Source organism: Geotrypetes seraphini, chromosome 7 (genome assembly GCF_902459505.1).
Source record: "Geotrypetes seraphini chromosome 7, aGeoSer1.1, whole genome shotgun sequence".
In the NCBI taxonomy this organism is placed as follows: domain Eukaryota; kingdom Metazoa; phylum Chordata; class Amphibia; order Gymnophiona; family Dermophiidae; genus Geotrypetes; species Geotrypetes seraphini.
This window is the reverse complement of record NC_047090.1, coordinates 18,498,996-18,514,269: the sequence shown is the minus strand read 5'-3', so window position 1 is coordinate 18,514,269 and position 15,274 is coordinate 18,498,996. Positions and strand designations below refer to the sequence as shown.

The following is a 15,274-nucleotide window of genomic DNA, read 5'->3' as shown; positions in this document are numbered from 1 at the left end:
TGCAATTTCCTGCCGGTCCACGCAGGGCCAGTGAGATCATGGGGAGCCTCCGACAGTGGCTTTCTCCTCTCCTAGCAGCTGTTGGTATTTGCCAGCACAGTGATTCATGAAGTCAGCCTTGGGGCTTTTGCTGAGTCGTGGCCGCCTCTGATTATGCAACTTCCTCTTTCTTCAGAGGCGGCACGACCCATCAAAGGACCCAAGGCTGCCTTAGTGAATCGCTGTGCTGGCAAGTACGGAGAGGTGCTGGGAGGGGAGAAAGCCACTGTTGGAGGCTGGGAAGCTGCTGGGCAAGGGAAAAAAATGGACAGCTTCTACTGGACCAGGAGGGAAGGAGAAGGAGAGATGCTGCTGGGAGGGGAGGAAGTAAAGGAGTCTGGGAAGCTGCTGGATGAAATGGACCTGGTCCGGTTCTGGTCCCAATACCACCTTGCCCACACTCTGTCGTTTCTGGTACAGATGCATCTGGGGACACCTCCTTAGAAAGAACAGACATGCAGAATGTTTGCATACCCAAAGAGATGTCCATTTATTATGAGTGCTGCATATATATTTATAGCATTTTACATGGGTCATATTTGGTAACAGGATACATAAAAGCAGCTAGAAAGAGGTTGCAAACATAAGGGGGGGTTGGAGTTAGTGGGAAGTTTCCATAATACTGTCTTTTTGTCTAAAGTCTAGCAAATGTTGCTTATCTAAGTCCTGGTTCACAAGAAACAAAATCACTCAGCCAAAGCAGGATGTGGGGTTCATAACATAAAGAGGATATAACCTTGGCAAAACTAATTAGCTTACAGAACAAAATAAGGACACAGAGCTCAGAACAAAAAGAGAAAAGACCCCTTTCCATTGCAAATGCAAGCAGTGTCTCACTTCCGGTTCACCACACAATTGTTTCCCACGTACTCACCTTTAAAGGACCCCCAGGGACCCCTGAAGAAGACTTTTTGTCGAAACGCGGACCGTGTTGGGTCCTGTATCCCTAGCGGACTAGGTCCTTTAAGGCTCTTATGTGGATGATTTACTTTTATGTGGATGGAATTATTTTATGTGGATGATTTTAGTGTACCTTTGGAACTTTGATACTTTCAAATAAAGTCCATTTGGGAACATCGTCACTCCACAGAGTTTTTTTTTGTTTTCTCTGGATTTTCTTCTTTGTGGATATTTTGGGGTCAATTCCTTTTGTTTTTCAATACAACACATTAGCAATTTAAAAAGGACATAATAGAGATTTTAACAATAAGAAGGTGTTTAACCCATCCTTGCATCCAGCTAAAGTACTGGTCCGAAGGCTTAGATAAACCAGAGTTACGTTTGAGCTCAGCAGAGAGGTCCTCTAATTTCTGAATGACCATAGTAACCTTACCCGGAGGACCTGTATTGTCAGGAATAAAGGTGCAACAAGATAAAGTACTGGGGATAATTTTACAGACACCCCCCTTCTCAGCAAGGATCATATCCAGGGCCATGCGGCTAAGCAGAGATTTACCATTTTGGTCCACTCTATTCTGAGCACTTTTCATTTTATAAGCCCAGTCAGTGCCAGTGTTCCACCCTACCACTCCCCAGTATGCACACTTATCCCCCCAATGTGAGTTAGTAACACATATATATATGTCTTTAGTTTTAGGAATATCACGGAACCAGTCACACTGCCATGCGGTTTCAATTGTTGAGCAGTCCCTAATGTCACAGTAGTCAAAGGAGAAGGTGGCCACATGCACACTGCTGGAATTATACCAAAAGGTGATATGCTGTCTCTCTTTCTGGATTCCTACTGAGGGGCAGCCCCCCTTTGGGAGGAAAAGTTCCAACTTGACGTCGCGTTCGCAAAGAGGTGCCTGGGGTGTTGTATACAGATGAGTACGGGCAGAAAGTTTTGTGGACCCGGGACACATCATCCCTGTAGACACAGTTGGCGATGATCCATACAGTAAGAAAAACTAGCAGTAACACTGCTAGAAGGAGAATGATAAAGTTGGTGGAATGCTGCGGCGAGATCATCGTGCTGTTCCACTGGAGGGGGTGAGGTCTGCGCAGGGATGGCTTGCTTCTGGGGTTTTAGGTTAACCCTCTTCAAGGGACTTGCGTGGATCCAAACAGGAGACTCCTCAGTGAGTACAGCGGTCCTGGTTGCCGCGATCACAGTGGTGGGAGGTCCGTCTGTTTCCTACCCTTGGAAAGCTTCTGGACGATGACCACGTCACCAGGCTGGAAGGAGTGGGTAGGAATCTGTGGAGAAAAAGGAGAGGTGCAAGATACGTTTCTTTCAACATGCCCTAATGTTTCTATGAGCTTTTGGACGTATTCTTCCTGTATCAAGGGGAGATCACTACTCAACTATTGAGGGTTTATCTACCCATGGGGTGGGGAAAGGTACCATTAGAATCTCGAAGAGAGAGTAGCCAATGGTGCAGTGCGGCTGCATCCTAATTTCAGCTAGAACAATAGGGAGGAATTTCTTCCAATTTACAAACGTGCCAGCTGTGGCTTTCCTGATTTTGTCCTTGATAGTTCTATTCATGCGTTCGACGATACCTGAGCTCTGTGGGTGATATGGGAGATGAAAGTTCCACTCAATGCGGAGTGCAGTAGCTAAGTCTTTGCATACTCTGGCAGTGAAAGCAGGACCATTGTCTGAGTTAATGTGGGTGGGGCATCCCCACCTAGGGATGATCTCGCAAAGTAAAATGTTCACAACAGTCTGAGCAGTTTCATTTATGGTGGGAAAACATGTCAACAATAACAAGGGCATAATCCTGTCGGGTCCCGGCAGCATGAGGAATATGAGTAAAGTCAATCTGTAAGTCTTTAAAAGGAGAAGTGGGGTAAGTAAGGTATTGGTGTGGTGCTTTATGGGGTATGTTGGGATTAGCGTGGAGACAGGTTATACATCGAGCTATTGTGACAAATCTAGCTCTCTTCCTAGCTTTGACACAGGGTTAGAGAAGATCAGTAAACCCCAATGCAGGAGGGCTGACCAGGTTGGCCCTGCAGAGTATGAAAACGCTGACTTCCCTTAGTCCAGTGTTTTTCAACCTTTTTTGGGCAAAGGCATACTTGTTTCATGAAAAAAATCACGAGGCACACCACCTTTAGAAAATGTTAAAAAATTTAACTCTGTGCCTATATTGACTATATATAAAGTAATTCTCTTGAATAGGAATCAAATAAACACAAAGAAAGTATTTTATAATTACTTTATTATGAAATATTAAGTAAACAGAATAGTGAAAAATTATAAAATACTTTATTCAGTGCGAAACCTGGGCCTGTTTAGCTGAACACAAAGCTGATATTCTGGCTGGAATCGAAGAAAGACACACACGTAGCTCTTCGTCAACAGCTCTCAGTCTCTCTCTGTATTTGGTTTTTATAGCATACAAAAATAGACAAATATACCCTCCATCCTTTTTATTAAACCACAATAGCAGTTTTTAGCGCAGGGAGCTTCGCTGAATGCCCAGCGCTGCTCTTGACGCTCATAGGCTCCCTGCGCTAAAAACCACTATTGCGGTTTAGTAAAAGGTGACCATATTGTAAAATATAGACAGCAGATATAAATTCAGAACTGTGCATAGTAAGTGAAGGGAAGTTTTCATCTCTGGGAATTTACCCAGTTAACTATTAAGTTATTTGGGCAAATTCCTTTGAAAACTGTGGTAATACTGCCTCCACTTTGCTAAATTTAAAATAAAATCATTTTTCCTACCTTGTCTGGTGATTTCTGGTTGCACTTTCTTCTTCTGACTGTGCATCCAATCTTTCTTCCCTTCTATCAGCCTGTATGCTTTCTCTCCTCCACACCTCATTCCCTCCCCCAACTTTTTCTTCCTCTCTCCTTGACCTTTCTTTCTTTTTTTCTGTTTCTCTTCTTTCCTTCTGTTTCCCTGCCTGCCCCCTTTCTTTCTTTCTCCCTGCCGTTCCCCAAGCCACTGCCACTGCCGCTGCCATCGGGGAACAGGACCCACCAATGGATAACAGGCCCCAAAGCCGACGCCGACGCATGCTCTCCCTGATGTCAATTCTGCAATCGGAGAGGAAGTTCCGCCCAGCCAGGCAGCGATTGGCTGGCCCGAACTTCCTCTCCGACTGCAGAATTGACGTCGGGGAGAAGAAGACTTATCGGCTTGATAGATTAGATCGCCAAGACAAAGTGAGTCCTGGGTGATCGACTCACTTTGCCTTGGCGAGCTACTGGCGCCCCTGCCTCGGGCCCCCTGTCAGCTCCGGGCCCCTGAATGCAGGACTGATAGTACTGCCCTGATGGCGGCCCTGCGGCACACCAGGCAACATCTCGCGGCTCACTAGTGTGCCGCGGAACAGCAGTTGAAAAACACTGCCTTAGTCTATGCCTGCTGAGCCAGACAGTATCGGCCAGGGAGCTGTTAGGGCTCCAAGGAACCAGGGGGTGAAGAAACTACAGCTCCCAGAAGGCCAGCCTCAGCTCAAGAAGTTGTCACTGAGGCAAGTTCAGCTGCAGAGAGATTTTTTTCCCTTCCCCCTCTTCAGGGCAGGGAGGGGCGAGTTAGAGGGAGTTAAAACAGAGCAGCTGAGACAGAGAGAGGGGGAGGAACTGAGGAGGCTTCAGAGTGAGCTCCCCAGAGAGCCCCCTGCTCCTCAACTGAGGCCTGGGAAACTTAGCCCCGATTGTGACATGGTGGATATGTCTGATGTGCTGGGGATTGAAGCAGAGGGACAAGTCCAAAGTTGTGAACCCATGGACATTGGAGTTTCAAGTCTGCCCAGCGAGGGGTTTGAGGCCATGGACCTTAACTGAGTAAAGGTGGGGAATGTGTGGCTTTGTTTTGTTTCTTACCTGGTTTTTTTTTTTTTGCTTAAAAGTTTGAGTGAAACAGTGTTTGTATGCCAAACGCTGGGAGCTTAGCAAAGCTAATCTTTAAAGCACTGCAATGCTTGAACCGGGACATTGTACTGACTAGAGAGCTGCACGGGAATGGGGACAAATTAATGCGAATCAATGGCCACGTATTTGGTCTTGAGGATGAAATGTACAATGTCTGCATCTATGAGACAAACATGGTTTTTCCTGTTGAATAGAGCATTCTGGACCCCTGTTCGTTTACAAAAATTGGATTGCTCTAAGTCTAATAGATGTTGGCATTGTCATCTCAAGGCTGGAACTTTAGATCATTTATTGTTTTACTGTCCATTTATTAAAACTTTTTGGCAGTCGATTTGGGATCAAATAAATTGTATGCTAGAAAATCATGTAGCATTGTCATATGACAATTTTATTTGGCATGTCTATGAGAGCTAAATGTCAAATATCCTCTAATAATAACAAACTTTTAATGATTTTAACAGGAGTTGCCATTCAACAAATAGCATATAATTGGAAAGATTTTAAAAGATTAAATTATTGTTTTTGGTGGAACTCAGTGTGTCACATGTATAAAATGGAAAGAGCGTTAGCAGTTCAAAAAGATTATTTTAATAAATTTAAGGATGTGTGGGGGCCATTAATAAATTATTACAATGAATAATTAGCATTTTTCCCTACTTACTATACATGTTGTTTGGGGGTGGGTTTTTGGTGTGTTTTTTTAATTTCACTAATAAAATATAGAACGAATGATATAAGTTATTATATTATGTGGTATAAGAACATAAGAAGTTGCCTCTGCTGAGGCAGACCAGAGGTCCATATTGCCCAGCGGTCGGCTCTCGTGGCGGCCCATCAGGCCTACTGCCTGAACAGTGGTCCCTGACTAATTTTACAATTTACCTCTAATCCTATCCCTATAACCTTACCTCTACTCCTATCTGTACCCCTCAATCCCTTTGTCCTCCAGGTACCTGTCCATACCTTCTTTGAAGTCCTATAGCGTGCTTCTGCTTATCACATCCTCCGGTAGCGCGTTCCATGTATCCACCATCCTCTGGGTGAAAAAGAACTTCCTGGTGTTTGTTCTAAACCTTTCCCCTTTCAATTTCTCTGTGTGCCCCCTTGTACTTGTGGTTCCCCTTAGTTTGAAAAATCTGTCCCTGTCCACTTTTTCTATGCCCTTCATGATCTTGAAGGTTTCTATCATGTCTCCTCTAAGTCGTCGCTTTTCCAGCGAGAAAAGCCCCAGTTTTTTCAGTCTGTCAGTATTAGAGAGGTCCCCCATACCCTTTATTAGCTTAGTTGCTCTTCTCTGGACACTCTCAAGTACCGCCATGTCCTTCTTGAGGAACGGCGACCAGTACTGGACACAGTACTCCAGGTGTGGGTGCACCATTGCACGATACAAAGGCAGGATGACTTCCTTCGTCCTGGTCGTGATACCTTTCTTAATGATACCCAACATTCTGTTCGCTTTCCTTGAGGCTGTGGTGCACTGCGCCGACGCCTTCAATATTGTGTCTACCATCACTCCCAGGTCTCTTTCAAGGTTGCTCACCCCTAGCGGTGATCCCCCCATCTTGTAAGTGAACATCGGGTTCTTTTTCCCAACATGCATGACCTTGCATTTCCCTATGTTGAAGCTCATTTGCCATTTTTTGGCCCACTCTTCCAGCGTTGTCAGATCTTTTTGGAGGTCTTCACAGTCCTCCACGGTTTTGTTTAATATGATTTTGGGGGGAGGGTTGGGATTAAATCTTCTTTTTGATTTTTCTGTACACTTGTTGTAAAATTTAAAATGAATAAAGATTTATTTTTTTAAAAAGAAATTATAATTACACTAGAACCCAACCACACACGCTAGGCATCAGTCTTACACTAACCTTGTCAACAACAGCCAAAGACTGCTGCTATCACAGTTCGAGCGGAAGGTCAGATTTCCCCAGAGGCAGTGCGTACATACTTGCTATACTCGCAGCGGGTCTTGTGCTCACAAATAAAATTTATTTACCGAATCTTGTTGGATCTGGCAGAGTGATTGCTTTGTAGAAGTGAGTTATTCAGAGAGACTCCAAACAGGCAACTTTCTTAAAATGAATAACATTTACTTTATTGCACAAATGATTTTAAAAGCATAAATATTCATATTCAGTTAAAAAGACTTTTCATCCATTATTGTCCTTGATTTGTGGTTTTCGATGAGCCTAGTAGGTAGGGATTCACAAATATGAGAAACAATGTCCTGCTTGTTTTCGGAGAAAGCAAAGTTACTCACTTATAGCATGTGTTCTCTGAGGAGAGCAGAACATGTATTCTTACCCCCTCCTTCCGCCCCTTGGAGTTGTATTTCTTTAGCTTGATATTGTACTGCAGGTCATGTATGCATGCACAGTAGGATATTTCTTAAAGCTATAGAATGCGAAGTTATTCACGCTGGGTTTGTCAGATGACATCACCCAAATGTGAGAATGATGTCCTCAGAGGGCACTGTCAGCCAAGCAGTGCTAGCAGTCAGCATTTTCTGTTGGCCTAACAAATGTCAGCAGAGGCCTGTGGGACATTATATCAATCTGACTCTGGAATGTTGATGCAGATAGACCCTAAATGCTCCTGCACAAAATTCACATACATTAAGCATTCAGCCAGACTGGATTGTTTATCAAGAAGATATGCTACTTGAATGGGACAAAGAAGCCAGAGACTAATCCAATCTACCATTCCTGCAAGTGTCACACCTTCCTTATCAATTAAACGAACCATTGTTTCAAACAGTTTACAAATTATCAACAGGAAGATACTGGGACATACAATAGTTTCTATTTTTAGAATAAGACTCCAACTTATAAAAGCCTCTTCTCTGCAACACCACCCCTCCCCCTTCTCTCTCTATCTCTGGGACCTGAAGCCTGGACCTCCCTTCTTTCTTCTCTCTGGAACCTGGACCCTGGCTTACTCATTCTCCCTGAAGCCTGGAGGACCAACCCCTCACCCCTTCCCTCTAGACTCTGTAATACAGGTAAACTGTCCTCTCTCTCTCTCATACATACACACACACAAGCAGTCTCTGAATTCACTCTGTATATTTAAAGCTTATTTCTTTCTGTACATTTGTAACCCAGTATATGCTGGATGTATATCTGTAATATTAACCTATTTCTGCACATTATATTCTTTATGCAATCACTCTTGGCTGTCATTGTCAGTAATTTTACTTCCTACTGAATCTTCTACAAGGGTATCGAACCCGGGACCAGGTGGAGTGTAAGGCCGCCACATTTGGGGCTTGTTTGCTTCAACATTACCCCTCTAAAACCTTACATTTTGGGTGGGGGCTCATCCTTACATTTTGGGTGCTTGTCTGGGAATTGAACTCTGCAACTGATTTATATGCAGGTACTTTCCTTGTCTCTAGTGGTCTCTCAATCTAAGGTTTTGTACCTGGTTCAGGGTACCTGGGGAGGGTTAAGTGACTTGCCCAAGACCACAAGGAGCTGCAGTGGAAGTTGAACTCAGTTTCCCTGGTTCTCAGCCCACTTTATGTACCTCCACTGCCTAGGCATTCTGTTAAATAATTACGCTCTAAGCATTCTCAAACTACAAGGTATAACTAACGTGACCATTAATTTTTTTCATCAAAAGGGGACATCTATTAATTGTCAGTCCCGTCCTAGCCCAGCCCTAATCCCTCCTTAGCCCCGCCCCAATCCCACCCCCAATTTCTTCCATTCATTTTTCATGTACACATAATCTTATTCATTCATAATGGTAACCATAAAATTTAAAAAAACTACAAAGCACACTATACACAGAGAAAATGTTAATTATCATTTATATTTGTGGGGTTTCAAAGATGTCAAGGCAAATGACATTAAAATATGCAATATCACCTCAGTAACTAAAGAAAAATAGACAAATATAGTGCAAAATATAGACAGCAGATATAAATTCTCAAACCTGACACATTTTGATCACTAAATTGAAAATAAAATCATTTTTCCTCCCTTTGCTGTCTGGTGATTTCATGAGTCTCTGGTTGCGTTTCCTTCTGACTGTGTATCCTTTCTTTCATTTCTTTCTTTCTGCACTCAGGCCCAACAATTGTCCTTTTCTATTCCCTCCCTCCTTCCTTTCTATGTCCTTAGTGCCTCCTTCTTATGTCCTTAGGGCCCCCAGTGCCTCCTTCCCATGTCCTTGGTGCCCCTTCCTATGTCCTTAATGCCCTAGTGTCTCCTTCCTATGTCCTTAGTGCCCCCAGTGCCTCCTTTCCATGTCCTTAGTGCCCACAGTGCCTCCTTCCTATGTCCCCCTCACTGCCTTCCAGACTTTGTCCCACCCCCACCCCCGAAGCCAGCCTACCTCCCTCCCTGCCACACCAAAGCCAGCCAGCTTGCCTGCCTACCTCCTTCCCTCCCTGCCACGCAAAAAAAAAAAAAATCTTCCCTCCAGGCCCGATTTAACCCCCCCCCCTGTCTGCCGCCACCACTGCTGCTCTGCTTACCTCCCTGCTGCAAATCTCGCCCAGAAGCCTTCTTCCCAACGTCAATTCTGACATCGGAGAGGACATTCCGGGCCAGCCAATCACTGCCTGGCTGGCCCGGAACGTCCTCTCCGACATCAGAATTGGCGTCAGGAAGAAGGCTTCTGGGCGCGATTAGCAGCAGGGAGGTAAGCAGAGCAGCAGCGTCGGCGGTGGACCGGGGGAGGGGGTTAAATCGGGCCTTTAGAGAGGCTTTTTGGGGGGGGTTGTGCGGCAGGGAGGGACTGGAAGCGATCACCTGTCCTGTTGTCCCTGCGCACAGCTTCGGAACGCTGTCTCTGAAAACAGGACATTTTGGCGTCTCGAAGCTGTCTGTGGGGACAACGAGACAGGGGATCCAAAAACGGGACGCATGGTCACCTTTGCTATAACTTTAAATAACAGTATAACATTCAGCAAACAGCTAGCTACCTACCACAAAAAACTATAGGGTATTTGTTAAGGATGTGATCTATTTGTCATTGCAGCTTGCTTATTGTTTATACAGTAGAGATATATTGTTCTTCTCACCTTGTTCACCCCTTATTTTTCAGTAGTGAATTCCCTTAACTTAAAGGGTACATGTTTCCATTAAAGATTTCTCCTGTGAGTCAGGAATGTAAAAGTTTTGCTGGTGGTAGATTTTTAATAAATGGGTATTTTCTCCTTTTGAGTCACAGGGCAATGGCCAGGAGGAGGTGGTCGCTTGTGCTTGGGACGGACAAACCTACATTATTGACCACAATCGCACCGTGGTCAGATTTCAGGTGGATGAAAATGTTAATGCTTTTTGTGCTGGTAAGAAGCCACCTTTTCTTAGTGGTCTTTCTGTTTTTGTAATGGTGGGGCAAACGTGGAGAGAGAATAAAGGAAGGAAAGAGTGGTATGAAGGAAAATAAGCAAAGAGGGAAGGGTGGAGGAGAAGATGCAAGAAAGAGATGAAAGATGAAATTATGGAGAGTAGGGAAGAGTGAGGAAGGTGAGGAGAATAGAGTAGTATAGGTAGGATAAAGAAAACCAGAAAGAAAGAAATAAAAACCCAAAGAAATTGAATCTATAACAGGAAAATGGAAAAATCTAGCGCAGTGGTTCTCAACCCAATCCTTGGGGGCATATCCAGCTAGTCAGGTTTTCAGGATATATCCATATGAAAATTCATGAGAATTTAACATACTGAGGCAGTTGTGCATACAAATATATCTCATGCATAATCATTGTGAGTATCCTGAATATCCTGAGAACTGGGTTATAAAATACTGAAGTGGAGTGGTTAGGGTAGATATGAATCACTTATTTACACTTTACAAAAATACTAGGACTAGGGGGCATGCGATGAAGCTACTAATTAGTAGATTTAAAACAAACGAGAAAATGTCTTCACTCAATTAACTCCTGCAATTTGTTGCCAGGGAATGCAGTGAAAGTATTTAGCTTAGTAGGATTTTAAAAGCGTTTGGATAATTTCCTAAAAGAAAAGTCCATAAGCCATTATTAAGATGGATTTGGGGAAATCCACTGCTGATTCCTAGGATAAGCAGAAAAAAATGTTTTATTCATTGAGATCTTGTCAGGTACTTGTGACCCGAATTGGCTTCTGTTGGAAACAGGATACTGGATTTGATGGACCTTCTGTCTGTCCCAGTATGGCAACTCTTATATTCTTATATATGGGTTAAGAAGCACTGATCTAGAGGAAATGCTGAGAGAATATAATAAATAATAAGAAACGTAGACATCAAAGAGGAGGGAAAATGTGGAGAATGATAAAATGAATGAATAAAGAAGGCCTAGAGAAATTAAAATAAATGAAATAATTAAAAAGGGTAAAGGGGGCATTCAGGGAAGGCTACAGCAGAGAGATTAAATGAATTATTTGCTTCAGTGTTCAATGAGGAAGATGTGGGGAAGATACCAGTGCCAGAAATGTTATTTAATGCTGATAAGTCAGAAAAACTGAAACAAATTTCTGTAAATCTGAAAGATGTTGGGGGCAATTTGACAAATTTAAGAAAGCCAAATCACCTGGATGGGATGGCAGTGGCGTACCTAGGGTATGTGGCACCTGGGGCCCATCATTTTTGACACCCCCCATGTAAAAAAATATTTTTTGTAATGACCATGAAACGGAATAAATGGTCAGAATAGAAACAGGCAGTGAAAATTTTCTTATATTCCAAACATAAGATAACATAAATTATGTCTGAATTGTCATGACATCAGAAGTACATATGGAGTAGTTGCAGCTGATGCTTGGGACATTTCTGATTGTGTTAGTTCGGTTTTATGTGTTTTTTGAATAGAAGGGTTTTTATTTCTTTTTGAAGGTTTTGTAGTCTGTGGTCGAGGTCAATAGGTTGTAGAGTTGGGGGTCGAGTGTTGCAGCTCGATTGGCTAGGAGGTTGTCGAACTGTTTTTTTCTTTTGACTTTTTTGGTTGGAGGGTGTGTGAATGGTGCGTGAGTTCTCCTATGTCTGTTTGAGGTGGATTGAATTATTTACCTGAAGAAATTAGTTACCCACTCATCCCACACACATTAATTCTCTTCCATTTTTGTTCCCATTATAAAAAAACACTGATAAGTTCCCAGAAAAAAAATACATTAAAATAAGAAGTGAAAACAAAGGCTCCTACAGATGAGAACATAACATAAGAATAGCCTAACAGGGTCAGACCAATGGTCCATCATGCCCAGTAGCCCATTCTCATGGTAGCCAAACCAGGACACTAATACCTGGTCAAAACCCAAAGAGTAGCAACATTCCATGCTACCGATCCAGGACAAGCAGACACTTCCCCCATATCTTAATAACAGATTATGGACTTTTCCTCCAGGAATTTGTCCAAATCTTTCTTAAAACCAGCTACACTATCTGCTTTTACGATAACTTCTGGCCACTTCATTTTTAAGTTTAGATCTTTCCTTTCAAACAGAGACCTTGCTAGATGTCAAATACAGCACAAGGTAACTTCACATGGACTTAGCTGTGCAGGAAATGTGAATCTCCTCATACACCCACCATATAGTGCAAAAATGTGCAAAGGTCTGTTTTTTTCTTTCAATCACTACATAGCCTAATGCCACACAAGCAGCGCTGTTACAAACATATTCTGTAGGTCAATGCTAAGGATAACAAAGTTTCCTTCCTTGGACCAGAAGGAGATACTGATAAACCACTGGAAGAGATCCCAAAACACCCACCAAAGACCCACTCAGTGTGTGATCCAGTTGAGTGGAGTGGACTAACTGGGGGGTGGAAATGGGCCTGGAGTTTGCTCAGCAGAATTTCCCAGACCACCTCTTCCTCTCAACACATTGACACGCTGCCACCACCACTAGGAACACCTCACTGGGTAGGCCAGCTATGCTATAAACTTTATAAAACAGATTATTATATTTTCTTATAAAGCACATATTTTAACTGAACTCTCTGACATCCTCAGCCTTTCCATTCACAAAAATAGAAGGAAGAAAAGTTCCCATTTCCTGCTGTCTCATGTCCCCGGCCTATACAATATTTTTTTTCTGCAGACCCTTCAAAAGTCTGACCAAATCCTCGTTTCACTTGCATTATAAAGTACTGAGGATGCCATCTCTCCCCAATCCCAGGTCCTAAAGTCTAAGACAGTAGCGCAAACTAATGCTGCCAGATTCAGGAAAAAAAATTTCGATTCGATTCAGCCTATTGAATTGGTTTTTCAATTCGATTTTCCTGCCCAGTTGGGTGATTTTTTTCAAAAATCCTGGTGGGTTTTATAGCTTTTTCACCCCCTTTGGCTTCTCCTAACCACACTGGCGCTGTGGTGTAAATAAAATAAAGAAACAAAAAGGACTTTTCCTCTCTCTGTTAAATCCTAGCTCACGTTTGCAGTCCAACACCAGCTCTGGCAGGATACACATTTCAAATCTGACATATTGTAATCACAAAACAGAAAATAAAATTAATTTTTCTACCTTTTGTTGTCTGGTTATATTTCAAATCTTGTTGGTCCAAGGCTCTGGTTTTCTTCTGATAACTTGCTTGCCAGGGTCTCCTTTCTTCTTTCTGCATGCTAACCATCCATCTGCCAACTCTGTCCTCCCTTTCCATTTCCCTTCGCTCCCCAGGAAGTCTGGTATCTTTCCTTTTTTTCATCTCCCTCCATAGATCCACCTTTTCTTAACTACCCTTTCATCCGGCATCTCTCCCTCCTTCCCCACCACCCCAGAGTCCACCATCTCTCCCTTTCTTTTCCCAATTACCCTCCTATCCAGTATCTCTATCCCTCCTCCACATCATCCCTTGTGTCCAATTTCTCTCCCTTTCTGTTCCTTCCCTCCCTAAATCCCATGGTCCATCATTTCTCTCCCTCTCCTCTATTTTCAGACCCATTATTTCTTCCCTCCCCCAAAGTTTGGCATATGCACGTCTCTTTGAACACCCCCTTCCCTCCGTGTACTTCTAAACCAGGGTCCCCCCTTAAAGGTCTGCCTGTCCCCCCTTAAAGGTCTGCCTGTCCCCCCTTGAAGGCCTGCACCCCCCTTGTAGGTCTGTCCCCCCCTTGAAGGCCTGCCTGTCCCCCCTTGAAGGCCTGTCCCCCCCTTGAAGGCCTGCACTCCCCCCGAAGGCCTGTCCCTCCCTTGAAGGCCTGTCCCACCCCCTTGTAGGCCTGTCCCCCCTGAAGGCTTGCCTACCTGTCCCCCCCCAAAGGCCTGCATCCCCCCCCCGAAGGCCTGTCCCTCCCTTGAAGGCCTGTCCCACCCCCTTGTAGGCCTGTCCCACCCCCTTGACACAGACAGAAACAACTCTGGTGTCGCAGCCTTCTGTGGATAAACTGGTTACGAAGCCTTCCTCCACCCCGTCTTAGCCTCAGGTCAAAGTAGCAGTGAGCCAAGTCCTGCTGACCTCGAAGAGGCCCAAAAAGCGCTCGGCTATCGGTGAGTGCCTCATCATCGGCCTCCTCGTTGCCGGAGCGTAGAGTGGCACTGAAAGTACCGGTGAAAAAGCCAATGGTACCGGTGCTTACCCTTAAGCAAAAGATAGGCAATTTGCTTAAAGAGGAATTGGGTGAGCATTTTCAAATGCTGGTGCTGACCCAACTTCTGCCCGTGTTGACACTGGCTTCCCCGGTGCCAGTCCAATTTGAGCCCTCAACACCGGTTGAACCTGCAATGGAGTTTCCATTGGTGCGGATGCTTCCCATCGCCAACACCAGTCATCCTCGACACAAACATCGCCTGAGTCAACTTCGGTGCAGTCCCGGAAGGCTTTGCAGAAGCTTAAACATCTTGAGCCTTCGACACTGAGTACTCGGCACCGGCCCCATTCTGTTCAAGATTCTGACCTCTGGGGGAACTCTGAAAAGGATCCTCTTCTCTCTGAAGATTGGGATTCTTCAGATGATGACTCTCCTCACCATTCCTCTCAGGAGACTCCTGTTTTGTCTGAGAAGTCCTCTTTCTCCAAATTTCTTCGTGAAATGTCAGAGACTTTATCCATTCCTCTTGAAGCTGACTCCAAACGTTCTAAACAGTTCCTAGAGGCCTTGGATTATGATCAACCACCTAAGGAACTGCTCAAGCTTCCCCTTCATGACATTTTACTGGAAACTTTCTACAAAAATATGGAAACCCCACTTACCATTCCTGTGGCAAGTTGGATTCTCTGTACAGGGTGGTCCCTATCCCTGGTTTTGACAAACCACAGCTTCCACATGGTGGAATCAACCTTAAAGAAACCTTTGGGGACTAGTGTTTATGCCTCTGTACCCCGTGGCAGAGAGGGCAAATCCATGGATCAGTTTGGCAAACGCTTGTACCAAAATGCTATGTTGGCCAACCGTTCTGGCAACTACAATTTTCATTTTTCGTTTTACCTCAAGCATTTAATCAAACAGATTTCATTTTTCCCAAAATACATTCCAGA

At 44.0% G+C, this 15,274-nt stretch overlaps 1 protein-coding gene across 10 annotated transcripts in view; it reads left to right on the top strand.

Annotated features, from left to right (window-relative positions):
• ITFG2 (integrin alpha FG-GAP repeat containing 2) overlaps nt 1-15,274 on the top strand; it is a 131,024-nt gene that overhangs the window by 106,454 nt on the left and 9,296 nt on the right. For all 10 annotated transcript variants that reach the window (XM_033951952.1, XM_033951949.1, XM_033951945.1 and 7 more), the window contains one exon: nt 10,052-10,169. In XM_033951952.1, coding sequence (XP_033807843.1) covers nt 10,052-10,169 — 118 coding nt within the window. The remainder of the gene's footprint in view (nt 1-10,051; nt 10,170-15,274) is intronic.